This window comes from Lepisma saccharinum, chromosome 13 (genome assembly GCF_977018435.1).
Source record: "Lepisma saccharinum chromosome 13, izLepSacc3.1, whole genome shotgun sequence".
Taxonomy (NCBI): Eukaryota; Metazoa; Arthropoda; class Insecta; order Zygentoma; family Lepismatidae; genus Lepisma; species Lepisma saccharinum.
This window is the reverse complement of record NC_139241.1, coordinates 11789043-11815882: the sequence shown is the minus strand read 5'-3', so window position 1 is coordinate 11815882 and position 26840 is coordinate 11789043. Positions and strand designations below refer to the sequence as shown.

The window sequence follows — 26840 nt, the reverse complement described above, 5'->3', positions numbered from 1 at the left end:
CAATTATCTTTTAATAATAATAATAATAATAATAATGATAATAATAATAATAAATCGTCTTTATTAGAGCGGGCGTGTTTCGGCCTCTACGGCCGTTCTTACCATAGACCCCACAGACCCTTGTCTGGGAGGCAAAATCATCGAATATCTTAGGAATTACTGTAATAATACAAACAGGACTTGCGTTATATCTTAACTACTGCTTAATTTCCCCCAACATAGATGCTGAAAAAAAAACCGTATCTTCTCCGCCCTCCGCACACAGTCATCCGCCGTCACCGTCAGTCAGAACCATTGGTCATCTCAGAAGAGAGAAGAGAAGAGGGAAGAGGTTAGCGCACCACTTCCCACGCTGGTGAGCTAATCTTGGGAAGAGTCGGGTCAAATGTGAAGCATTGTTAAGAATTTATGAACAAAAAGCGGATTTATATCCTGAAATGTAGTGTTTTATTGTGCACTAAGGAAGATTCGAACATTTTCCGTTTTCTGCTGTTAAGAGGTGTGCTCCTTGAACCACCTTCAGGCGACGCCTCTGTTTTGTTTACTCGCAAATTTGTTTGTGCATTTGTCACAGATTGGGTGCACTTGTGGTGATAAAATGCAATGACCAAGCGCTGTGCTCGAATCATCATTTTGGCCCCTTAGCGAGGAAACTGCCTGTAAGTGTGTATGTGGTTAATTTGTTTGACATTGTTCATGTATACATTGATGTTATTTTTCATAGTTATTCTACTGAAGTACAGTATATATTTAAACATCAAGACAACGAACTTAAATAAATGAATACTGCATGTAAATATGATGTATATGCCAGTTTTGTTTTTCAGGCTGTACACAACAGTAACCTACCGGCACCATTTTTCTTGTGAAAATAAAATTAATAGGCTTTTATACCCAACTTGAAAATTACCTTACGCACTTCTCATGGACAAGATATTCTCCGTCGACAAGCGACAGTAAATGTCGTAGAAGCGTGGGAATGAATGTAGAAGTAAATCGGAACCTTAGTAGAATGCATTTAGGAACTTTATTTTAATGCTAAGGGAACCAAACCTAACCTGCCTAATCTAACCACTAAAGCATATATTGAACAAAACCTTAAGTAATCGCTAAAACTCCGCAGTATGTGATAACAGACGTACATCGAAATCGAACCATGTAAAAATTGCATTCGTAGCATAATGAAATCGCAATAAAACAAAAGGAACTTGGGCCCTAAGTTCAATACACCGGTACATACAAAAAGAAAGAATGAATACAAAATATCTATACTCTTTTGGTACATAAAATGTAACATGTTGAACCAGCATTTGTTTTTATGTTTCCAGCATCAGGAATGCATGATACATCTGTCCACCTTTGATTTTCCAACACTTCTCAATGTTTTGCTGAAAATATGTATGTTTAGGAAAAGCAGGTTCAGTACTTTTGTAGTGTGGAAATAAGTTTTCTTATTACACGGATTATCCAACGAATTCAGTAAACAAATTATGATTTTTTGTGTTAACGCTTGTTTCTCCTCTATTGTAACAGTGTTTTTTCTTTATTCACACCAGTTGTTAGGAAGTTAGGGTCAATATGTGTTTCTAAATTTTATTGGTGGAAAATTACTGTTAGATTTAATGCCCGTTTCAAAATAATAATAGAAGTAATCACTTTTCTGTTAGCCCATACTTTGTGGTTCCTTGCAAGCAATTTAACTTTCAAATTGGTGACAATAGTTGAAACAATATGAAAATTACTTGTATAAAAAAACATGGCACCATAGGAGGAAAATATAACTTTTGAGAATACATTATAATGCAAATAGCTTCGTAAATACATGTTTCCAGGCTGTAGAAACTTTTTTATATTACCTTGAAAGCACTGAATGTTTACAAGGAATATAATAACTTCCCCTAAGTGTGATGGATCAACTCTTATTAGGGTCATTCCATGCCAAATCAACAAAGTTCACAACCTGACCATCTCAGAATTTTCTGAAACTCTACTATTTGGTAGTCTTCATGAAGATATGAAATCCTGAGAAATTGTAGCTTCCTGTGTGGCGTAGTTATGGACTTTTGGGGGCTCGAAAATACTAAACATTGTCGATATTTAGTCTGCGCTCTAGACTTGCATGGATAATTGCTCTTACCCTAATTGACGTAGAGTGCTGGTTGTCGTCTTGTTTGAAAGGACATGAAATAAGCTTTCCAACGGTGTAACACATCACTATATTTAGGATAAAATCTTTTCAAGGTCATCCACTTTGACCTTTGGACCTTGAACTTTTGAAGATGCATATCTGCTATTTCCTTGGAACTGAATTATATTGTTAACACGAGGTTACACTATAACATAACCAAATTTGAAGTTGGGACGATTATGGGATAATTAAAGAAAAACAATTTAATTAGTATAAGTGTATTTTTCAGCTGGTCATTTTTAGTGGGAGTTTGCAACATTGTTGTAATTTACTTTTAAGAATAATATGATTATCTACAGTAGTGAAAAATGTACAAGAATTTTTGTTTTCTGAGAAATAACTCACATGCACCATAGTTCACAGGTTGTTCTTCAGTATTCATTCATTCAGTGCATGGCAAGCTGGCTTTCGTCCGTTGTTAAAGTGTACATTCTTCTCGTAGCAGTGGAAGGATCCACTTTTGTTAGAACATTGCACGTTGGGCCACATAAAAATGATCCTGATGGTCCGTGAGGTTGAAGAAAGTTAATTTGTAAATCACCGGTGTCTTCAGACACTTTATGAACACACACTAGCCACCAGTTGCTATTATATACACAAGTAAAATATCTAGTAATATCTGTGAATTCTAAGGCATTTTAACATATTATGAAACGATGTTCTATAAATTCATCACATGCAGAATAACGTTTCATATGTATGACATGTTTTGTAAAAGGAAGTATTGCATGAACAATTTTGATTCCTGAAATGGAATTAACTTGAGCAAATCTGTCACACAACATAGAAAAATCATCCTCATGGTAGGCAACATCGATTAAGTTTTTGCGATTTTTGTAGTATGCTGCTGCTCCATCAGAAAAGTAAAATATCTTGACCAGGTTGTCAGAACCAAATTTATCCCTCAAAAATGTAATAAGTACTTTCTGGAGTAAGTGAACTAATGCTTTATCATGATATGGCAACCAAATTTTCAGTTATGATTGTCGAAGTATTGGGATTTTCATAATAAGTAGTGAATGGATGTATTGTTGTTGCTTGACCATTGTTCCAATGAAAACCTTGTGAGGCAGCTTGCAACACACAGGAGTAATTTTCTGCAAACTCACAAAGTACAATGTAGTGCCTACCAAGAACTGTTTCTTTTAAATGCTTGAGAAATTAAACTTGTTGGCATGAAAGAATTTCCGATCAGGTGCACATTTTTTTCGACTAGAATTTCTATGAATTCTGCAGACTTCATTGATGTTTCAAGTGTTGATCTGTCTGTGGATATCCACTGTTTGTTCCTGCTTTGGTGTTAATTTCCAGGTGATACTTATTAATTTCAAAATGTGGACTGTCAAGGTTTCCACGGATCTCAAAATCTTCAAGGCTTTCTAATCTGGATGATGCCATGATGCTGGTGATCAAGGTATCTTACTTAAAAAAAGTCAGCTCAAATTAGAACTGTCACACTAAACACACTATCTATTCAACATTCTACCACACTTGTTTCAAACAACACTGCTGCACACATTCTTCACTTTCTAGTTGCAGAAGTGTTGCAGATTAGCAAGTCTGCAATGCAAGACTGCAGTGTTGCAAACTCCCACTTGAAATGACCGGCTGAAAAAATACACTTATACTAATTAAATTGTTTTTCTTTAATTATCCCATAATCGTCCCAACTTCAAATTTGGTTATGTTATAGTGTAACCTTGTGTTAACAATATATTTCAGTTCCAAAGAAATAGCAGATATGCATCTTCAAAAGTTCAAGGTCTAAAGGTCAAAGTGGATGACCTTGAAAAGATTTTATCCTAAATATAGTGATGTGATACACCATTGGAAAGCTTATTTCATGTCCTTTCAAACAAGATGACAACCAGCACTCTACGTCAATTATGGTAAGAGCAATTATCCATGCAAGTCTAGAGCGCAGACTAAATATCGACAATTTTTAGTATTTTCGAGCCCCCAAAAGTCCATAACTACGCCACACAGGAAGCTACAATTTCTCAGGATTTCATATCTTCATGAAGACTACCAAATAGTAGAGTTTCAGAAAAATCCGAGATGGTCGGGTCAGAAATGACACTTTTTTTTGTTGATTTGGCATGGAATGACCCATTATCAGACTCATAAAATGCTTTAGAAAAAATTAAACCGATGCATTGAGGTAAGTGAAACCTTATTTTTACAGAAGAAAGGGTATAAGCTTTCTTTATGGAGACTAGCCTTGTTGAAGTGTAATATCATCATGTACTTTCGGTACCTTTGACCCTCTGTACTCCCTCGAGAAAGTGAAATATGTTGCGTGGTTTTAGATTAGGTCGTTTATGAATGTTTTCCGTTATTTTTAGCTCATGGAGTTGTGTTATTGTGGAATAAAGTATGTTTGTTTCCTTAGTGTCTTACCTTTCCATGAAGCAGAACAGCCCGAAAGCTTTGCGCAAGTTAATATAGCTCCCATCATGACATTCTGTAACAGCTACTAGGAGTTTTAGGTTTTGAGTTGGTAGCAATTTCTGATGTGTTCTTTCGCTATTTTAGTGTGCTTGCTCCCCCTTCCAGAGTCCTTCATTATTGTACTTTTACCTAGAAATTTAGTGGAGAGGAATCTTGTCGCCTTTATTAAATGATTAAGTATTTTCAAGCCAATTAAAGTTCAAAGCAACTACGGGGGAAGGGAGTACAGTGGTGCAATCACAAGGGGCAAAGGGGGCAAACATTGAGGTAAAAGAAAGCAAGACTAGTAGAATCTAAGAGTATCAGGACAAAAGAATTCTTAAGATGAAATTAGTTTTCATGTCTTTCTTGCATTATTTCTTCCAGATGGAAGAGCACCTGCTGGGGGACACAGAGGGGCAATTGCCCCCTCAATATCAAATTTTATACAAATGAAAATACATTCCGTGAAATTATCTTGCTCGCATCGCTCGCAATGCCAGCTTTTCCTGCAGTTTTGTCAAGTTCAGAGCTGTAGTTAGGAGGTGGCGGGAGTTGGCCTTGGGCACCGAACGATCTAAATGAAAAAAGAAATATAGAAGAGTTTGCCATGGTACTCCATGAATTTTTTTGTGCCGTATTAAATCAATATTGTTTTCAGTTTGCAAAAATTTGGATCTAAAAATTTTCTTGCGAGCGCAGTAGTGCATTGTGAATTACCAAACAGATAAGTTATAATTCCTAAGCACTTCAGGCTGTTGCTGTTAAATAGTTTTGTCTTAATTGTATGAATACAATTGTTTGGAGGAAAAGGAGCAGGGTACAATTTATTTATTCGTTATGCTGCCTCAATGTTGCTGCATTATATATATATATATATATATATATCAGTACAATTAATCTAAAACAGTGATAAAATGAGGTTTTTCTTTCTCGACTGAAATTTCATCAAGGCTTTTGCCCCCCCTTCCTAATCAGAGGGTCTGCGCATGCCTATGATATGAAATGGTACTATTACATATTATTATGTGGTCATTTTTTAAAATAGATAATAACAGTTCTGTTTCTATCAATAGAGTTCATTATTTTATAATTGGAAAAGTGGAAGTGTAGTTAGTTGTATGTCTCATAATGCACCAAAGTTTCCTTTTTCTTCTCGTTCCAGGTTTGGTAATGTGAATATACAACTGTGAACGCCAATACTCTACTTCATGCTTTCCACAGTGGATGATATTTAAGGAACTTGCAATTTTTGGTAATATTTGAGAAGTCCTGTATATTGTATGACATATTCCACTAGGAAATCTTGCAAAAGAACAATGGAAGGCAGCAAAATAGAAACATCTGATTGTGATTTCTCTTCAGAAAACAGGTAAGAATTTTTTTTTTTGCTTGCAACATATATTTTTATGATTTCCTGTTTATGTTTTTACAAATAAATGAAGTATTTATAAAGGGTGTCTACCAGTCAAGAGAAAGTAAAGAAATCAACAAGTTGGTCAAGAAGTCAATAAAAAGGCTAGAAATTATACTCTTGTCAAAAAAATTTGCTATTAAAATGATTTATTTATTTTATTTTTCTTCACTTTTTCTGCCCCTTTGGCTAATTATGAGGATGAGTATAAGATAAGATGAATGAAGGAGAATCACAAATATATAGGGAAGACAACACAAGCCCACATAAGATTATACTGGCTGTGGGTCTACATGCCAGAACCTCGCTAGTCTGCCAAATGCAGTCCAGGATGCATTAGTAGATAAAGCAAGTCTAATTCTCTTGTTAAATACAGCTTCAGTTTTCATCTTAACTGGCTAATTGTTAGGGTTATTCTCATTAAATAAATATTTATTTCCTTAATTGCTAATTTCCAATTTACCTACAGCGCAGAAGGAATTACTTGGCAGTGACATCATCTCCCACCTTCACCTCTCTTCCAGAAGCGAAGGCTCATTTGCTAGAGCGGACGACAAGGTGACGTGCAAACCAATCAAAATCATTCCGGAAGGGGTGATGCGGGCGTGCAAACCCACACACTGCTACATTAGTCTTTCGAAACAAACGGCAGCTACGAGCGAGTGATTGCAGGGTATTTTGCTTCTTTGTTAGCAAGTTTTTTTTTCTTCTGGTTTTGTCATTGTTGTACAATGAGCAGTGGCATAAAGAAAGGTAAGCCCTTGCACAACGATGCAAGGGAAATAGTTTTCAATGTGTATAAGTACTTTGATTGCAATGAAAACAAAACCACAGCTGTTCACAGAACGTCTATGGCGACAGGTGTCAGTGAAAGATCTGTGTGGAGAATTTTGAAGGAGAAAGACAAAAGTGTTGTGAGTGCGAGTGGGAAACCTTTTTCAACGCTGGGCGAAAACCAACCAAAAGCCCAGCAACGTGTCACAAATCTGGATTCTTTTGATGAAGCAGTCATGCGCTGAACAATCCATGATTTATACATGAAAGATATTGTTGTCACCGTACATAAACTTTTAGAAGGAACTGCAAGGAAATATTAATTTTAAGGATTCGCGTTGGTTGTTGCGTATGATCATAAGAAAATTAGGGTTCAGATTTAAAAAGCACAGCGTAGGCAGCAGGAAGCTAATCCTTGAACGAAACAGCATCGTTGCGTTTCGGCAATCATTTTTGCGTGAAGTTAAAGAATTGCGCAGAGAGCAACCCTGCCGGTCTTTCATTTACATGGATGAGAAAGTTTTGTGACCACTCACCACACTGTCCCCAAAGTTTGGCTGGATTCCAAAGATTTGGGGGGGGGGGGTTAAAAGTGCCAACAGGAAAGGGTCCCAGACTCATTATTGTGCATGCCAGTGGTGAAAGTGGATTTGTGGAGGTGGTGAAGTTAGTGTTCCTTTCAAAAACAACTTCTGGGGACTATCATGTGAAGATGAACACTAACAATTTTATGTTGTGGTTCAAAAAACAGCTTCTTCCCAATCTGCCGCCAAACTCTGTTATTGTGTGTGACAATGCTCCGTACCACAAGTTAGTGGAAAAAATCCCAACATCAAACAGCAGGAAGGATGAAATGAAGTCGTGGCTGTCATCTCAGAATAATCCGCATGCAGAAGGTTTGCTGAAAGCATCATATAAACATCTAGCAGTGCTAACATTAAATTGAAGATTCGTAGTTTGCACTGCGATCTTTACTGCTCGTACTCTTACTCGTGCCATGATTCCTTTCATAGTAGTTGGCAACGCTGACTTAGCAGGGAGTGACGTCACTGCTAGGTTATTCCTTTCTGGCTGTAAAGTAGGACTTAAATAAATAAAGGTTAAGAAAAACAAAAAAAAGTCAAGAATTTTAAGATTTGTTATTTTGGTAGACATCCTATCACATTATGTTCATAGTGTACCAAGAAACTAAATAATCTAAATTAGTGGGTACCCGTAGCAAGTAAACATCATGGATTTTGCTTGAAATGTAGGGATCTGTAAGTAAGACTTCGTCTTCTTCTTTTTGGCATGGTTTTATTAATTGGAATATGTGAACATACAGGAAGTAATGGTGATAGTTGGGCTACATATCTACCACCATAGACTCCTTGTCAGTTCAAACAAGCATCCCAACACTTAATAGATTGCGGATTGTGAGCAAGGAATGCCTGTTGGTTGCAGAACCAGTCTTAAACGGCATGCGAGATGTCAGCATCATTAGTAAAGCTGTGGGTCTTTAGAACTTTTTTTAGTAGTCTGAAGATGTGGTACTCACAGGGTGCAAGGTCAGGAATATAATGTGGGTGGAGGGTTGTGATTAAGTCTGTGCTGTTTCTAGTGAGTTTTTTTACCTATATGTTTTTGTCATGTTAGTAGAAAATATGAAGTGTGTGTAAGTGATTTTATAGTATATCAGATTTGTGAAGTGGAACTGCTCCAGAGTGCTTCAGGCCAGCTTTGAGGAACATGCGCTTTTTGTTGGTGGTGAGAGTTGTTTACTTTGACAATGTATTATGCTGTTTGACAACATTAATAAGCATTTTGAAACAAAGACGTAATAAAGAAGAAGGGATATAATAAACAGATCATTAGAAGTACAAGAAATATATTTTAAAAAATTAAAATGTGGTGAAATATTTGTGAAAAGCAAGGATGAGTGCCACACTCACCCATGACTGATAATGTGACTTAAGAGTGTGTCACCGATTATGGGTTAACACTTTCCCCTGTCAAAAATTAATTAAGTAACTGCTTGCTTGGCCTGTTTGGACGAATCCATGTCGTGGCTGTACGTATTCAACTTGCTTCATCATGTACATCATAGCAGACTGACACTTTCTGATAATAACAGCTTACGTCCTAACATACAGTGCCATCTGTATTAAGAAACTGTGGCGCAACAGCCCATTGAGAGCCTAGGCTAACCTACCAACTGCCAGCCTCATTCCCACTTTGGAAGGGAGGGAGATAATCCAACCAGTTACGGGGTGACATGTGGTCAGCACGTCGAACCCCCAGTTGTTGTAGGTTTTTCATGATTGGTGTGAAAAATGCAGGCTTGACCAGGACTCGAACCTAGGTCTCTAGCATTCCGTTCCATTGCTCTACCACTGAGCTACCAAGCCGGGCTGGCTTCACCTGATTCCACACAGGTAAAACAGCAGAAGTGAAAAATCAGGTGAAGCTAGGCTGACTTGGTAGAGTAATGGAACAGAATGCCAGAGACCCAGGTTCGAGTCCTGGTCGAACCTGCATTTTTCGTTAACAGTTCTACATAGTACATCTCCTGAATGTGCCTAATTTAATGATTCTTACCATCGTTTGTGTACTTCACGAAACCTTGGTTTCAAAGGTGCAACTCACGTTGTCGTTATAAGCAGGGGTAGAAAAATACATGGTTCCTGAAAATTTTCACCTGGCACCTGTTTTTCAAATTCAGTGCCAAAAAATATATTTTGAAAATATTTCAAGTTCGTTTATGGGAATTCACATTACATTTTTTTAAAAAAATTATGAGAGGCTCTGTTTCTGTGCCACGTGTATAAATCAGAATAATCAACATGCTTTTTTAATTTATTCACTGTTGCTCGCCAAATTTTAAAATTGTTCATGCTGCTGCCAGTTTAGCAGCCTTTAAGAAGGCCACTCTGGTGCAATAATTAATTACTTTTGATGTAATCTTGTATTAATTAATAAGTTAAAGGTTTTAAGATCACATTTTAAAACGTGTAGCTTTACCTTAGTTGAATTCATGGCTTCCGTAGACCATATTTGCCCCCCCAATTAATTTTAATTTTTTCTACTCCTTGTTATGAGGATTTTGATATGTAAAATAACACAGAGTTTCAGATTGCTAGTGAAAACTCATGCAGGGAAGAAGATTTTTAAAATCGTAGCCCAAGATAGTGTATATTTTTGAAGAAACAACTGTAAGGTGTTACATGCTTTTCATATAATTGAAAACTTCATTGTACATTCTTGATACTGGAATTTCAACTAATAATTTCCAAGATTTATGTGACTTTCAAAGTCTCAAAATATTAAGTATGTGCTGCTCATTTAGCCAGCGCCAAGACATTTTTTCTTTTAAATTTTCAGGATCGCTGACTCAAACTCATACCCAAAAATAGCTACGTGGCTGTAGAAGCCACTTCTGCATTCAGCTTCCTCATATTAGTAAAGATTGGGTACTATTTCTGTAACAAAACATGTGTAGAACAGTGTTATTAATTCTCAAACCAATGGCAGTGTCAGTCGTGTATCACATGTCGTTGCAGTTCCAGTACCAGTGTGAACAGTTAAAATGCCACCAGACCCATTAATGCAATGGAAAAATAATAACTTATTTAATTTTATTTGAAATCACTACGAAGAAGTCTTCTTTGCATCATTTTGGGTAATTTTACACATGTGTTAGTCCACATTTTAGTCCATATTTAGCGAAGTGTTAGTCCATATGTATGTACATAAAGTCACTTGTTAGCACATATTAATCCCAGCCCTGGTAATAATGCATGGAGTTTAAAACTCGACGTTAGATAGAGCTGAGTTCTCTAATTTCCTTGTTCTACAAACAGCTGTGTGCCTCAGCGCACTGTAGCGATTTTTCTATCGAACAGATTAGCAACACTGGTTCTCGCATTCTGCTGCGCCGATCACGGCAGAGATTCCTGGGTCAGGCTATATCTTTTTTGTTGAATGCTCCTGCTGTCCATGCAGTTCTGATTACTTACGTTTGGGAGAATTATAATCAGATGTCTTCACATATTCAGTCAGCTTGGGTTCCAACATGGCGTGGGTGTTCTTTGTGATTTTCCTTTCATCAATTTCGTCTAATTGTCACTCATTTCCATTGTCGTGATTCAAAGCTAGAAGTGGTAAAAGAAAGCAGTAACAAACACAAAAAAAATCAAGCAGAAATGCAGTGCTAAATACAAAAAAATATAAGCGGAAAACATATACAAAAATACAAACACAACTTATTTTGTACATTTGTGTCTTTTGCATACATTAGTGAGGTAATATGGTTCAGTTTCTTTTCCTTTATGCCAACCTCCATAGGGGAATGATTAGCACACCATACTTTGATGGCATTGGTCCCAGGTTTGGATCCCGGCCTTGGCATGGGTGTTCTTTGCGAGTGTCCATTCATCTTCATCAATTTAATCATGTTATTACTCATTCTCATTGTTGTGATTAGCTGAAAGTGGCAGAAAAGTAACACTAAATTTAATAAAAAAAGTCCAATCAAACCTTTTCCTTTACATGTATACAACATTTTGTAAGCTGAAGAAAATATGTATGTGATTAGTTTGGGTAGATGATGTTAGAACCACACTATTTGAGGCGTTTCTTCTGTACATGTACATAACACCTCTTAAGACGAAAACTCACTTACAGTAACTTAAATTTGAAACCAATACTTTTGGGACTTCGGTTTTGGTGTAAAATTTACTACAATGGAGCAAAAACAATAGACTTTCATTTAATCTTGACAAATGTCAGGTAATATCTATAACAAACGCTCAAACAACAAGAAACTTCCACTATCAGATGGAAGGATATCAAATAACAAGAATCACTAAATTCACGGATCTTGGTGTCACATATGGCTCAAATCTATGTTTTAAAGATCATATCCATTATATCATTAACCAAGTGTGTAATTAATTAAGATTCATAAAAAGATGTGGGGAAGATCTGGAAAGTACATCAATAGTAATAACTTTGTATGTCTCCCTAGTACGCTCACTCATAGAATATGCATCGGTAATATGGCAGCCCTTGGACAAAAAAATATGAGAGAAGTAGAGATGATTCAGTCCAAATTCTTGAGGTATCTAAAGTACAAAAAAGACAAAATGTACCCTAAATTCACTCCATGCTCTGAGCTTGTATCACACTTTAATATTGAAAAAAATTGAAGAAAGGTTTCATCTACATTTGATGAGCACGCTATAAATTGTAAATAATAAAATAGCCTGTATGGGGTTAGCATCTGCATTACTATATTGCGTGCCTCAAATGAGAACCAGATCGAAACCCGGGTTGTTTCATGTGTCAAAATCTTGAACAATCTCTGCACTCATTCAAAAGAGCCCTATGGCTCAGTGGAGAAAGGATTGAGGAGCTTGTTTGTTAGCAATCAGTAAAACAATTTATGTAATGGACAATCTGTGTGTATGCCTTAATAGAACAATGTTCTGTGGCATCATTTGTTTAATAAATATCTTGATTGAATTTTCCTACACCTGGTGCACGATGTTATTGTTATTAAAAATGTTTTCTTGTGTTGTTGCATTTACAGATTGAGTGGAAGCAACCAGGGCACAAGCTCGATGGATTATATCAGGATAATGGAAGAAATGCCACCATTGTATCAACCAATAAAGAAGTAGTTGAAAACTCAGTACTTGAAATGTGTTCTACGGAATATATGGAAGAGTTAGATCTCATTGATGATAAAAAGTGTGTTTTACCTGCAATGGATGCAGAACCTGAGAATTCAGGAGATCCAAATGAGGTTGATTTTGACAGTGATCGAATGTCAAAAGTGATAAAAACTGAATTGCCATTTGAAGGGGAAAGCTACAGTTATAGTGTACCACTTGTCGATGGCACAGGGGTTCAAGTTAAGAGTGAAGGATTGTCCGTGGGCGCATGTGATCTACGTGTGGAGGAAGTGTATATTAAGGAGAGACTTTCACCAGGTCTGGATTTCCTTCCAGAAACTGAAATAGATCCAGATAATACCAGGTTCGTAATTCTTTGTTATTGTCTCATTGTGCATAGAGTGAATTTGTACATCAATTAATAGGTTGAGCTCGGATTATAGGTTAAAAATGCATTTTTCTCGTTACATATAAATAAGAAGTTACATCAGCATTTCGTTAAAAAAATACAACAACTGATTAAGTTTTATAAATGCACGGCCGTGAAATTAGGTGGGTGGCACAAGTTAGCACTGTTGCCACATCAGAGCACAACCTCATGTGTTCGGAGGTTTAAGAGAATGAAAGATCTCATAGGGTTGGGCTTTGTAGTCCATACGGGACAAACTGACAGTATTTGCTCTAATGTTCAGGGATGACACAAAAGTGCCCTGGAGAGAGACAACAGACCCCAGTTGATGTTGCCACACAGTGTGCAGGAACCATTGACTTTCGTCCCGCTAGCTTTGCTTTTCCCATATGTGGCACTAGCGCAAATCTGGCCAGCCATCTTATTTTCATGTCTGTGCTTTTAGTGCGTAAAATAGCCTATTTTCCTGAAGTTTATGCACCTAAATGAACCCACTCTTTTTTTTAAGGTCTTTGTACATTTTTAAAGGTTTTAGAGCATTTGTATATCTTGCAGAGGTATTTTCTCTGTTGGTGATGAGAAAATTCAATGACTAAGTTATTTAAGCCTACTTACTCTCTGTTGATTTCCTTCTCTCCAAGACCATGACATTTTTTCAACAAAGCAAAATGTCTGGTGCCATTGTTGCTGCTACAGTCCAAAGCAAACTTCTGATTCATGCTGGCTTCCTTCCTTTTGTGTCAGTTCGGTGCTTTGTGGCATTCACAGCTTGCAATGTAAAATTTAAGCATTCAAATTTGCGTCACTGACTATGTTTCTGTTGAAAGATCATTTTCACCATCTTAGATGATCCTCACGGACGAAAGGTGGAATTTGACTGTGGATAACATGGAAAAGATTCTCTTGTGCTATCAACTAAGTGTGATCCTGCGAGGTTACCTAAATTTCGAGAGCTAGCATTGCTCTCATCTTTAGGGTAGAAGTGAACAATGACACAATAAGAAGATGGGAGCAACGTTAGCTCTTGAAACCTTGCTTGGTCTCACCTGGTAGATAGCCCGAGAGAATCCTTTCATCATTTGTCACGAGGAAAGCTTCAAGACTTAACTTCATGGAAAAGATTGCCATGTATTGAGCTGTAAATTATGGAAAATTCATTTTTCATATGAACAAGTAACTTTATATAATGAAGCTTTTTCTTTTTCCTTTTTAAAGTTTGGTTAAAAAGCATTAAAAAAAATATAGTGACAGGATTTTAATACTTGACTCACCAGAAATTGAAATTACAAGATATAACAATTGAAGATTTATGAAATCTCATTGCAATGGGCAGTGCTCGAAAAATCTTCTTCAGAGCTAGGTGCCAGGAAATCACCTAGTAGCAATTGTGCATAGTACGGTGTTTCAAAAGTCGCGCAACCCAAACTTTGAAAATGTATATCTTGAAAAGTGTAAGAGATATTTACACCGGGTTTTCTGCATTATAAAGCCTCATCCATTGAGATATTTTTCAATGCTAAAAAATTATCAATTTACGCCACACAGAAAATTAGATAAATGAAAAACTGGCGAAAGGCAGTGTTAAAATTTTTCCAGAAATGCATTTTTGAGTGAGAAAAATATGTAAGAAATTATCAAAGTGTTATAATTAGATGTCGGATGCCATGTCAATCTGTCATTTGCGACCAATATTGATCATTTGCAGCATTTGATAGATTTTTGACTGGCGATTTTATGGGTTGAGTGGTGAAAAAGTGCCATTTTTGGTACATATCCTCCGAAAATGGCAACACTAGCAGGTTGAAATTTTGTCAACAGACGCATGCAACTTGTGCTTATATATTGGCCATACTCCATGACACGGGTTAGGTGGCAGAACAGCCTTAGGCTGAAGCTCGCCCGCGGAAATAAAGAATCATCAAAATTTTGTACATAATACAGCAAAAGGTCACAGTCCCCAGGCTGAAAATTTTAGTTGCCCTGGCGACCGGCGTTGCCACGTTGCCGCAGCCAACGTACAGTCCCGACATGAGCCCAGCGTACTTTTTCTATTCCCCCAAGCTCAAAAGAAGCTTGAAAGGTTGCCGTTTTGACGATCTTTTGGCCATCCAAGCAGCAACGACGGGGGTTCAGAGTGGGTTGTTGGAAGCTTACTTCCAGGAGGCGTACGCTGCATGGAAATCACGCTGGCAGCAGTGTGTCGATAGCCAAGAAGAGTACTTTGAAGAATTTTAACGAGTTGTACCAATTAGATCAATAAGTTTTATTTCCTGACCCAGTCTCATTATTTTCCGGACAAACCTTGTATATAAGTTTTAAGGCCATTTCCCACGATTTTTTCCCATTGTAATGCTATGTTCTGCAACAGCAAGAAAAGCAGTGCCATTCTGTCGGAATTGGATCATGCATCTCCCATTACATGGGATGTGTATCAGCAGTATTTGTTGGGAGAGAAATAATAGAAAATAACTGAGCACTGCAAATCCATAATGTAAAAATATAAAAAGGAAAGTTAAAAATTGTACTTACGTATGTGAGTATAGTGCTCTTTTTTATATTCTGGATTTGTGAGTAACACGCGACAAACCTATAAAATGCTATAAATCCATAATGTAATTTTGATCTCACTTTCTACTATTACAGAATAAATAAGGTTGTTAAAAAGTGAAAGCTTTGGGATGCTAAACATGGTGAAAGGAGAGGGGTGGTGGTGGCATGGTTTGGTGACTTATTGTATACACAAGAGGATATTATTTTCTTGGTCCACATAGCAACAGGTGACTCATTGAATAGGTATGATGTCATTCACTCTTGATCGGCATAGCAACATCTTTACGACCTACAACTAGGAAAGTAATTTCTTAAAACTGGATTGTACTGCACGTTATATATGAGATATAATTGTTTGTCACATTATCAAAAACCAGGGTGCACATTATACATGCACGTGCATTATACACACATAAATATGGTATATGCTTGCAAGTTTGATTATTTTGCCCAAGTGCACCTTTAGGTAGCACGTATGATAGACTTAAATAATAACTTTTCCACCACTACATTCCCGGAGAATCAGTCATTTGTGTGCAGATAATTATGCACTGGCTTCAACAAAGGTGTATTTAAAATTATCCACCAAATAACACATTAAAAGTAATGAACTCTGATACTGTTCACAACTTTTTTTTTTTTTTTTTGCAAAACTGGTGAGCATGCTGATGCAAACACGTGTCCAGCTTGAGGTTGAGAGTGTTAGGTGCTACCTACTATCCATGACAAGAATTTTGAGCCCTCTTTTAAGTGCTTGTCAAATTGTACTCCATGGGAGGAAAGAAGTAAAATATATCTCATTGGAAAGCCAGAAGTGTCTGCTTTTAGACAAAAGCAAGATAAATTGATTTTAGCTCTGTCTGTTCTCTATTCAAACAAAAATGTTCATAAAAGGGTAGTTTTTTCGTGTGTTTTTTATGTAAGTCTAATTCAATTGTGTGTAGGTTCTTGTAAACCAGTCGTAAATATATGAAATTTCTTGTGATTGAAGCTTGTTTATGTGGAAATATCTCAGCCATATATAATGTTGCTATCATTTGTGGAACATCCCAATTAATGTTTAATAACAGTGTTGCAATCTCGGTAACAGTTAACCCAATGGCGATGCAAAGCATATCCAAATGATGAGCATGGAATAAAAATCAAATTTCCATTCCTTATCTTTTCATATTCTGCGAATCGAAAACTACAGACAGAATTGTTTTTCTTGGCAACTGGCTTGCACTTTTTCCTTCTCGTTGCTACGACGAAGTGCACTTTGTTGCCACACACCGCCGGTAGCCCTTTAAACTTTGTGTCTAGCCAGCAGCTTTGACACTGAAAGTAAGCCAAAAGTTTTGGTTACAAAGCAAATTGTTGTGCACAGGGAAGCATTGTTCAGATACTGTAATTGACGATTGCAAATTTTATTATATCGCTCTTGTGTTCCTACCATGAATTATTGCCTTAACTCACACACATACATAAGATCCCTTACATGCACTTTTTCTTTCCTGTTTTCCTTTGTTATGAAGTTGCTATACATCACAGGCACGTTATTTTTTAATGCAGAGGAGACTGCGAAGCCAGACGTCAAATCGTGCTCTTCATTTCACTTACTCTGTTGTAATGAGCGACATAAAATTATACACATACGGAGAAAATGACGTTCATATAAAGATTGGAAAAAAGCTAGAAAATGTAACAAAAACTAAAGTATACAAAGAAAATGTCTTTCATTCATAATATGACAAATTGTTTATTCATTATTTAACACTGCTACAATGCTTTGGATCGGACCAACGGAACGCACTTCCAATATTCCTGCAGGCCGTGTAGTGAGGCGGCAATGCTGTACAAATCACCTGCAGCCCGCGGAGTCTGACATTGGCCGCATCTCGCCATACGTCATCTGCGCATTTTCCATTTTAGGAGTATTCAATAATAATTTATATCTGTGGTCATACTTCAGATACACACGTTAACCTTCTGGATTTGGATCAAATGTTTCATATGAACGGCTTTTTACAATTTCATTGAATTTGCAATTATGCATTTCAAGATTGCACGTTTGCCTAAAATTTCTATTTTTGAAGAATCTAGTAAAGATCTTCATTTGACTTTTTCCACAGAGGTGCCAAAATAATCAATCTTTAAGTACAAAAAATCTCAATTTTATATCAATAGTTGATTATGAACTGTATGATGTTTCTTGTGATTGAAGCTTGTTTATGTGGAAATATCTCAGCCATATATAATGTTGCTATCATTTGTGGAACAGCCACAATTAATGTTTAATAACAGTGTTGCAATCTCGGTAATCTTCTTGCAAAGTGGAAGAAAAAATACACTTTTTAGTAAATTTTTCATTATAATAAGTAAATGCAATGAAGAATAATTTTCAGATGATGCTTATTAAAAAATAGACACTTGAAGCTTTCCAATGAGGTATATTTGACTTTTTTCCACCTACGGAATACAATTTTACAAGCACGTAAACAGAGGGTTCAATTTTTTTGTCACGGATAGTAAGTTCTAGGTTCGAGTCCCGGTTCTTGGTATAGACATATGTATGTTATTTGATTGATTGAATTGGTCTATTTTACGTTGCAATTCTTCCACTTTTGGCTAATTGCAATAATGAATGTAAGTGGTTATATGGTGACATTTATGGAACACACAAGGGATTCGAACTCAGGCTCCCTGGTGTCATAGCGTGCTGTATTAACCACTCCGGGATGTAATTTGTGAATGTCCCTTCTTCAAGTACGTGTCCAGCTTCTTTTGCAAGAAAAATTGGCATCAAGTATCGAACCTAGTCTGTGGTGAAATACATACTTTTCAAGGGATCATGATATGGAGAAATGCACCATCTAGGAAGTGTGATATATGAAAGTCCATTGGAAGGATGGGGTTATTACAATAACTTAAACGATGATCATGCAAAGTTAATGATAAAAAAAAAAATAATGAGGCAAATTCCTGTATAAATGCCAGCTTGTGCATGTATATACAGATATTTTTGTCAGCTACAAAGCATAATTTTAACTATTTGGTCTAGGAATTAATTCGTGCGCCTGGACAAGAGATGGCGTAACGAGCGTATCGTCCCACAGTTCCGTGTATCCACACATGCGTTGAAAACTCCTGTCAGCGCGCATCGTTCGTAGTATAGGGCAGTTGATTGACGCATCAACAACAGCATTTTGTAGTCAACTGAACATGGCGCAGTTCGTGCCAGATAAAGTGTTTTTGCGGGGTGTTCTGCTTCATTACTTTAACATGCAGAAAAGTGCTACCGAAAGTCATCGTATTTTGGTGGAAGTGTATGATGACCGTGCGCTAGCTGAGCGAACGTGTCAGAAGTGGTTTGCACGGTTTAGAAGTGGCGATTTCGTCCTGGAAGACCAAGAGCGACCTGGACAGCCAAAAAATTTGAAGACGAAGAATTGAGAGCATTGCTCAATCAGGATTCGTGTCAAACGCAGGAAGAACTTGCAGAAGCATTAGGCGTTGATCAAACAACAGTTTCCAAACGCCTCAAAGCCATGGGAATGATTCAAAAGATGTCACATTGGGTTCCACATGAATTGAAAGACAGAGACGTTGAAAGACGAAAAACCATTTGCGAATTGCTGCTTCAAAGACAGAAAAGAAAGGGGTTTTTGCATCGCATTGTTACTGGCGATGAGAGAACCCGAAACGAAAATGCCTGGGTGAAGCCAGGTGAACCAGGTCCATCACAACCGAAACGAGATATTCACTGTGTAAAGGTTATGCTGTGCATATGGTGGGATATGAAAGGTGTGGTGTACTATGAGCTGCTGCAACCGGGTGAAACTATTAATGGAGAATGTTATCGACGACAATTAATGCGTTTGAAGCAAGCTCTGTCCAGGAAACGACCAGAATGGGAGAACAAACATGATAAACTTCTTTTTCAACATGATAACACTCGCCCACATGTCGCAAAACCGGTCAAAACCTATTTAGAAAATGTCGGATGAGAAGTTTAACCCACCTGCCGTATTCACCAGACATTGCTCCTTCGGACTACTACTTGTTCGATTGCATGAATAACGATTTGGTTGGAGAGCGGTTCACTTCTTCAGAAGATATCGAAAAATGGGTCTCTGACTGGATCGCTTCAAAGGATGTGGACTTCTTTTGCCACGGAATCCGTAACTTGCCTGACAGATGGGCAAAAGTGGTGGCTCGTGATGGACAATATTTTTCTTAAGGTATTTATGTATTTTGTGTTTGAACTACAGCTTCAATGTGTGCGTAACAACCACACGAATTAATTCCTAGACCAAATATATCAAACATTATTGTGTGAAAACAAGATTAGTTACAGACACAACACCGTTATAAAATTTTGCACACATTTTTGCAACTTTTACTCACTGATCTACATTTTCGTTTTTAAGCCGACCTCTGTGTTGGAATGGTTAGCACAGTGCACTACTATGCCAGAGTCCTAGGTTCGAATCCCAGCCTGGGTATGTGAGTATTCCTTCATCAATTTCATCATGTCATCACTTATCCTCATTGTCGTGATTAGCCAAAAGTGGAAGAAAAGCGACACTAAATAACAAAAATCAATTAAAATCACTGTTATAAAATCTAATTTATTTTTGTCCTATTAATAATGGCATGAAACTATTTAGGAATAATGATTTCATTCCAAAGCACATTTTTTAAATTAATTTTTCTTTCACTTTTAATGTAGTGTATGTCATAAGTGTTAAAACAAAAGTTTACAACCAATAAGATCATAGACGCAAAAAAGCTGAGTGTTGTGTCAAACTTGCACTTCTATAGGAAAATAATTTTTAATTTAAAAAACATAGATTCTTAAATAAAATTGGCCATAACATTTCTACACTCAATGTCACTCCTCCATTGTTGTTATTATTTTGGAGAGAGATAATTGTAACCACAGAGAATTTCCTACCCAGTTGTATCGATAGATCTATGCATATTTTACATCGAGCTTTACCACACACTTTTAGTTTGAAAATGACATCCATACCTATATCATCACAGATTCATAATCCATGAATAGTGGCACCGTATTGAACAGCACATGAACCCTATCTTTTTCGCAGCAGACGCCACAGGGCAAATGCAGTGTGATTTTCAATTGTTACCAGCTGGAACGTTGCTACTTCTCAACTCTGCATCCAGGAATGGCCATAAAACTGTGTGATGTAGCTGGTCAACATTTGCTACTACTCGTATGTTGAGCATTCTCTGTTGGCACTCATCATTTGCATTACGCACTGTATTGAGGTAAATCTGCCTCCACCTTCCATTGGCAATACTGGGGTGTCTTCTTGCAAGTCATGTCTTGAACCACAGACCACAGTTTATAGTCCAGAGTGTGGAGAACTGAACTGACAATGGTCAATCTTAGTGGGAAATATAATTGGGTGCATTTGTCTAAAGTCACTCTGGGTTGTTCAAGCCTTAAAAGTAGGGAGTGGATTTTTAGCTAAAAGCTTTTTTTTTATCTCTTCAGAAGTTGACCATACTCTGTATGAGTGCCGCCCATATGACTGCAAGGCAGGGTGCATAAAAATCATTTTTGTTTTTTTTTTTTTATTTAAATCATTTTTTAAATTTTATTTTATAAAAGAAACATGCTTAAAATTGCTTGCATGGTTTTTGGCACCATGCACGTAGATATATGTTTTTTATAAAAAGCCTTTTTCTAGTAAACGGCCCTGTAAAATATTTGAACAGTTTGATTAAAGCAAATAATAAATATACATAAACATACATTTTTCTGTTTCTGATGCTGTAACTACTATGGAAATGTTTGTTGAGTTTGTTAATGAAACTAATAATAATTTCAGTAACTTTTCTTCCAGTGAAACTAGAACATTCTGCATATACTCTATAATTGTAACTCAAAATATTAACTTTAATATTTTTATAATCTTTGTAGCTGAATTTTGGAGATTTTTTAATGATAGTTCGAAAAAGATCAGCTGCCATGTTTATTTGTAGTTTAATGTTGTTGACACTATTTATGGTTTTAACATGATTAGTATTTTTGTATATTTTTCTGCACAAAATGTTTGCTGTTTTTGCCCATAAAATTATTGAATTTTAAATCAAGATAAATCCTGTGTTTACATTTCCTTTCATATGAGCTTCACACCATCAGTACATATATTTTATTTCCTTTTTTTCTGTCTTAGAACCTAATAATCACCATTAAATCATTAGGAAAGTAATGTACTTTCACCTTTCTGATATCTACAAAATTCTTATGTACATTATTCTATAAAAATAAAAATATATAAATAACTTCCCACCAAGTTATTTATATATTTTTATTTTAATTGATATTGAGTAAAACGCACCATTGTAATATGTTCATTATTCTATAAATTATTTTATTTACATTTTATTACATTACATTTATGTACAATTTTTTTTAAAAAAATTACCTGATTTCAATCAATACACCCTCCTGGAAAGTAATCTTCAAAGTCTTATTTCACTTAAAAATGCATAATTTTCCTTTAGATCTTAAAACACATATTTTTAGGGAAAGAACATAAACTTTATATATTTTAGACATTCTGGACAAAATATAATTTTCAACTTCTTTATGTAAATATGTATTTTGAAGTTAACACTGGAAAGACGGGACCCGTCATTTTGACGGGTGACCCTATTTTTATTGTAATTTTGACAATGTTAATTTTACTCCACAGTTTCCATGTTCTGTGACTTTTAACAAATATTAATGCTCTACACTTGTGTAAAAAGTTAAACTTTTATCACAAGTGTGAAGGCTACTACATTGGAATACTACTATAAGTACGATCACCCGTCATTTAGACGGGTACAGTTTATAAGTAGATACATCTGTTAGCAATAGCGTATTCTAAGTGTGAGTGAACTTAGTTCATCTTGGGTCATTGCTGTTCGTATAATAGATGTATTTTCAAGTTGAATGTTAGTTCCGATAGGTCAACGAATTATCTAGAGTAAAATATTGGCAACCTCTTCCCTTACTCTATTTGGCTCAGTGCAGCATCCAATATGTCGCCCGAACGTGGCTTACTGGGTCACGATGTAGTTACCTTATTATATCCGTGATTTGTTAAATGTCGAATCTGAGGGACAGGACAATATTTGTGAATATGATGAGTGGAGAGTAGATAATGACAATTCCGGAATAGATGTTCATTACATGCGACTTGCAAACTTGTCTACAATTATTCTTCAGATGAAGATGTGCAAGATGATGGCAATACATGTGAGGGTCAGCAGATTGGTGTTTCCTCCTTTATTGATTTCTATTGATTGATTTCCTTTATTTTACTTCGCTTCTGTGTCACTTTTGGCTAATTGCGAATATGGGGATGAGTGACGATACAATGAAATTGTTGAATGGACACTCACAAAATTCCATTCCTAGGCTGGGATTTGAACCCAGAAAACCTGGCATCGTAGCGCAATGTGCTAACCACTACGCCACGGGGGCCGGTATTTCCTCCTTTCCAAGGGAGTGTTCATGTATTTCTAATTTTTGTGATAGAATTATATTCTTCAAAACTTCCCACCAATGATAAAAGCATACATAATATAAATGGTAAGGAAAATGTTTCTACAAACACAAGAATATGAAGAAAGAATAAAATATACACTATACGTAAATACATAAAACACACTCATAAATAAATAAATAAATGAAATAAATGCATGAAATACACATACACACCATGATGTTGACAGGTGATTAATTTATATATTTATGGGCAGAATATATTTAATTATAATTTTGAAAAAAGTTAACTCCACGCCTACCATGATTTAAGTGAATATGAATAACACAGTCCTTCTGACCAGACAATTTGTTCCTTTTCTGCCCCTCTATTAGCCACTGTAGGAGGCGGAAATTGTAACGAATGATTATAATGATGTGAAAATAAATGAAAGAGAGAAGGTTGAGTCGTTTTACCCTCAGAATAGAAGCAGTGAAATTATTGCATGGAAAAACTGTACCCGTCAAAATGACGAGTTCATCCTAATAGGCAGCTAGGTAATCACAGTCCTCCTAGTGTTAATGCGTAAAATAGTCAAAATATGCTGTAAATTTCTATCCTGTTTGGGACTCCAAAACACACCGGTCACTACTGTCCTTTACCAGAGTGCTACTGAAGCATGCAAGCTTTGATAGTGGATTGCACAGATAGGTACATAGGAATCAAAAGGAACAGGAATCGTTCTCTGGTCGGCAGGTCAATTGTTGTACATGCTACCTCCACTATGGATCAGCGATATCGAGTGAACGCGTGGTGCCACGTAGTAAATTTTTTTGTTAAATGCCTTTTGCTTGTTCGTCGATTTTTCTGATGGCTGAAAAGTTTGAACAATGTGCAGGTGTGAAATTCTGTTAGGGAGATCAGCAGGAGGAATGGTTGTAATGCTTGAAACAGCTTACAAGGAAGCTACTCTGGGGAAAACACAAGTTTACGAGTGGTTTTCCTGCTTCAGGAATGGTGAATTGTCACTTGCAGACCAATCTTGCTCAGGGTGACCCTGAACCTCCTGAACAGATGAAAACATCGAGAGAATTTGTGGACGACTGTCACAGAACAATTGAACTGTTAACCAGGCAGGTGTTTTACCTTCAAGTTCTGAAATGTTTGCGTGATGCAGTGAGACGAAAATGCTCAGAGTTGTGGCAAAATGGGTAGTGGTGGCTTCACCATGACAATGTGCCAGTGCACAAAGCCTTGAATGTGAAACAATTTTTAACCAAAAGCAGCATGACCCAGCTTATCCACTTGCCATATTCACCCAATGTCACTCCGTGGGACTTTTTTTTATTCTCCGAATGAAGAAATCCTCAAAGGAAAATATTTTATGGATGTGGAGGAGGTTAAGAAAAAACGATGGAGGTATTAAAAGGTATCACTTTGGAAGAGTTTCAGGACTGCTTTGAAAAGTGAAAAATACGTTTAGACTGTTGCATCGCATCAAATGGACAGTACTTTGAAGGAGATTAAATTTTTAACACCTTAAAATACATACAGCATTTTTTATTATAAAATTCTGGTTTCTTTTGCCCCTCACCAGCTTTTGTCAGGTGTGATGTAGCTTTAAATGTGCATTCACAACAACAAGTGCTAATAGGAGTCCCAGTATGTCAAATAAAGGACGTCCTAAGTGTCCGCAATATTATTTTGATTCAACTAGAACAATTGTTGTACTGGACATTCCACTGAAAAAAATAATCTGGTTCTGAAAATTCTTTCTGTCACAAGACCAGTTCATATAATTGGCACCACCCAATGAATACACGTTTCGTAAACACTACCTCCTACAGCGTTATGAAGAAACTGTGCAAAATGTTGTGGGCCAGTTGGCCATTTTGAATTAAAATATTTTTTTTTACTTTTAGTCACATTTCCACTATTTTTAGAACATAGAAAAATAAATATTTTTCAGTTTTTTAGCACCTAAGAATCCACTCCATACTTATAAGCTGGTGCAGAATTCCGTTGAAAGTTTCACGTCTGACTGTGAAAGATAATGTTGCAGAGATCCTTTACCATTGTCTCCTGGTGCACTCAGGCTGATATTTTTATCCCTTTCTCACAGAAATGGTGCTCAGTGATGACATCATAATTCACTCCTCTGTACCCGTGGAGCCTTCACTCTAGCATCTTGTAAACTTGCAGCCCATCCCCGTCATTTTTCAAGGTGAAAGCTTCCTCCACAGTAAACATTTTTTCATCGAACAGATTCCTTGTCTGCCCATATTCTGTACAACAGATGACAAAATATATCTCTGTGTGGATTATTTAGCCTACCCTACAGGTCATAGATGCATGCCAGGTAATAGGAGTGTAAAGTGTTTTGGTGGTATGGGAATCGGTTGGCTGTTAGAAACCCCTAGACTTCTTGAGAGGTCATCCAATCCAGGTTACGTAATAGTAGATATAAGTAAAACCACGGAATACAAGTGAAATTTTCAACTCTCTCCAGAAACTTTGAATCGCCAAGAGGTTCGTGTATCGTACAATACTCATTTCTTTGACTCTGGAACAGTGAATGAAAGGTCCAGGCAGAAATATTAATGCAACGTAAGAACTGTGCAACTAGTAAAATCAGTGGTGGCCCATATGCACGAGAAAGTTACCTATATGTAATTTCTAAGCTTTCAGTTCTAGGTCTCTTCCTAACACACGAGACATGGAGAGGTTTTGGAAATGCTCATTCATAAGTCATCACTGTTTGCTTCCATACAGGGTTTATGTGCATCGGCCCCATTGATTTTACATTACGCAGTCCTTACATTGCATGACTGTTCCTGCCTGGACCTTTCGTTCACTGTTCCAGTGTCAAAGAAATGCTGGATAGTACGATATGCGAAGCTCGTGGCGATTCAAAGTTTCTGTAAAGACTTGAAAATTTCACTTGCGTTCCGTGGTTTTACTTATATCTACTATTACGTAACCTGGATTGGCTAACATCTCGAGAAGTCTAGGAGTTTCTAACAGCCGACCGATTGCCAAACCACCAAATCACTTTACACTCCTATTACCTAGCATATATCTGTGACCTGTAGGGCAGGCTAAATGATGCCACACAGAGATATCTTTTATTCACAATTTTTTACACTCTTCCCCTTCTCCTTGTAATCAAGGGGTCCCGGGTTCGATACCCGGTGGAGGCACAAGTGGTTCGGATCCCACTTTAAACTGTAGGTCCAGTCCCGATTAGCCTTACTGTGCATAAAGTGGACTTAAAACACCAACTCAAACTCAAACTCTTCCCCTTCTCCGTAAATACAGTGTTCCATTACAAATCCAGTACAAATATGCTCCAAGTTGTCTTTTGCTTCATTACAGAATAATGCACTTTTGTGGATTTCACTCGATGAGTGCACTATTTATCATAGCGCAAACCTGCTCTCACAGTTTATCATGCAAGCAGCGTTGCCAACCATACGGTCCTGACCGTACATGTATGGAAATTTCATGGCATGTACGGTCCAGACGTTGGTCCATATGCTAAATGTATGGCTTGCCAAAATCTGAACTTGCTGTTTTATCCCTCCTACATTCAAAAGTCGACCGTGAACGTGTTTTCAGTTAAACAAATCTGATAAAATTGAAGAACAGGAACCTCTTGTCTACATCGACTTGTTACTCAGTGCATTGACAATGACTGTACATGAGCGAACTTTGTCTGATTTGTTGTTTTAAGTTCACTTTATACACAGAAAGGCTAATTGGGGCTGGGCGTACAGTTTAAAGTGAGATCCAAACCAATGTGCCATGTACCTCCACTGGGTGTCAGAACTGGGACACCTTGACTGCAAATCAGGTAGGCCCTGAACTATATAATCCAACAGTAAAAATGAATAAGTCTGTGTGAAATATGTCATCATATGATTCTAAACCTGGA

General features: G+C 36.8%; 1 protein-coding gene across 1 annotated transcript in view; it reads left to right on the top strand.

Moving 5' to 3' along the window:
• The first annotated feature begins 343 nt into the window (after positions 1–343).
• Positions 344–26840, top strand: part of LOC145997174 (uncharacterized) — a 65707-nt gene continuing 39210 nt past the window's right edge. Inside the window, 3 exon segments of the mRNA XM_083133867.1 lie at positions 344–659; positions 5784–5990; positions 12376–12824. Coding sequence (XP_082989993.1) covers positions 12487–12824 — 338 coding nt within the window. The 5' untranslated portion in view covers positions 344–659; positions 5784–5990; positions 12376–12486.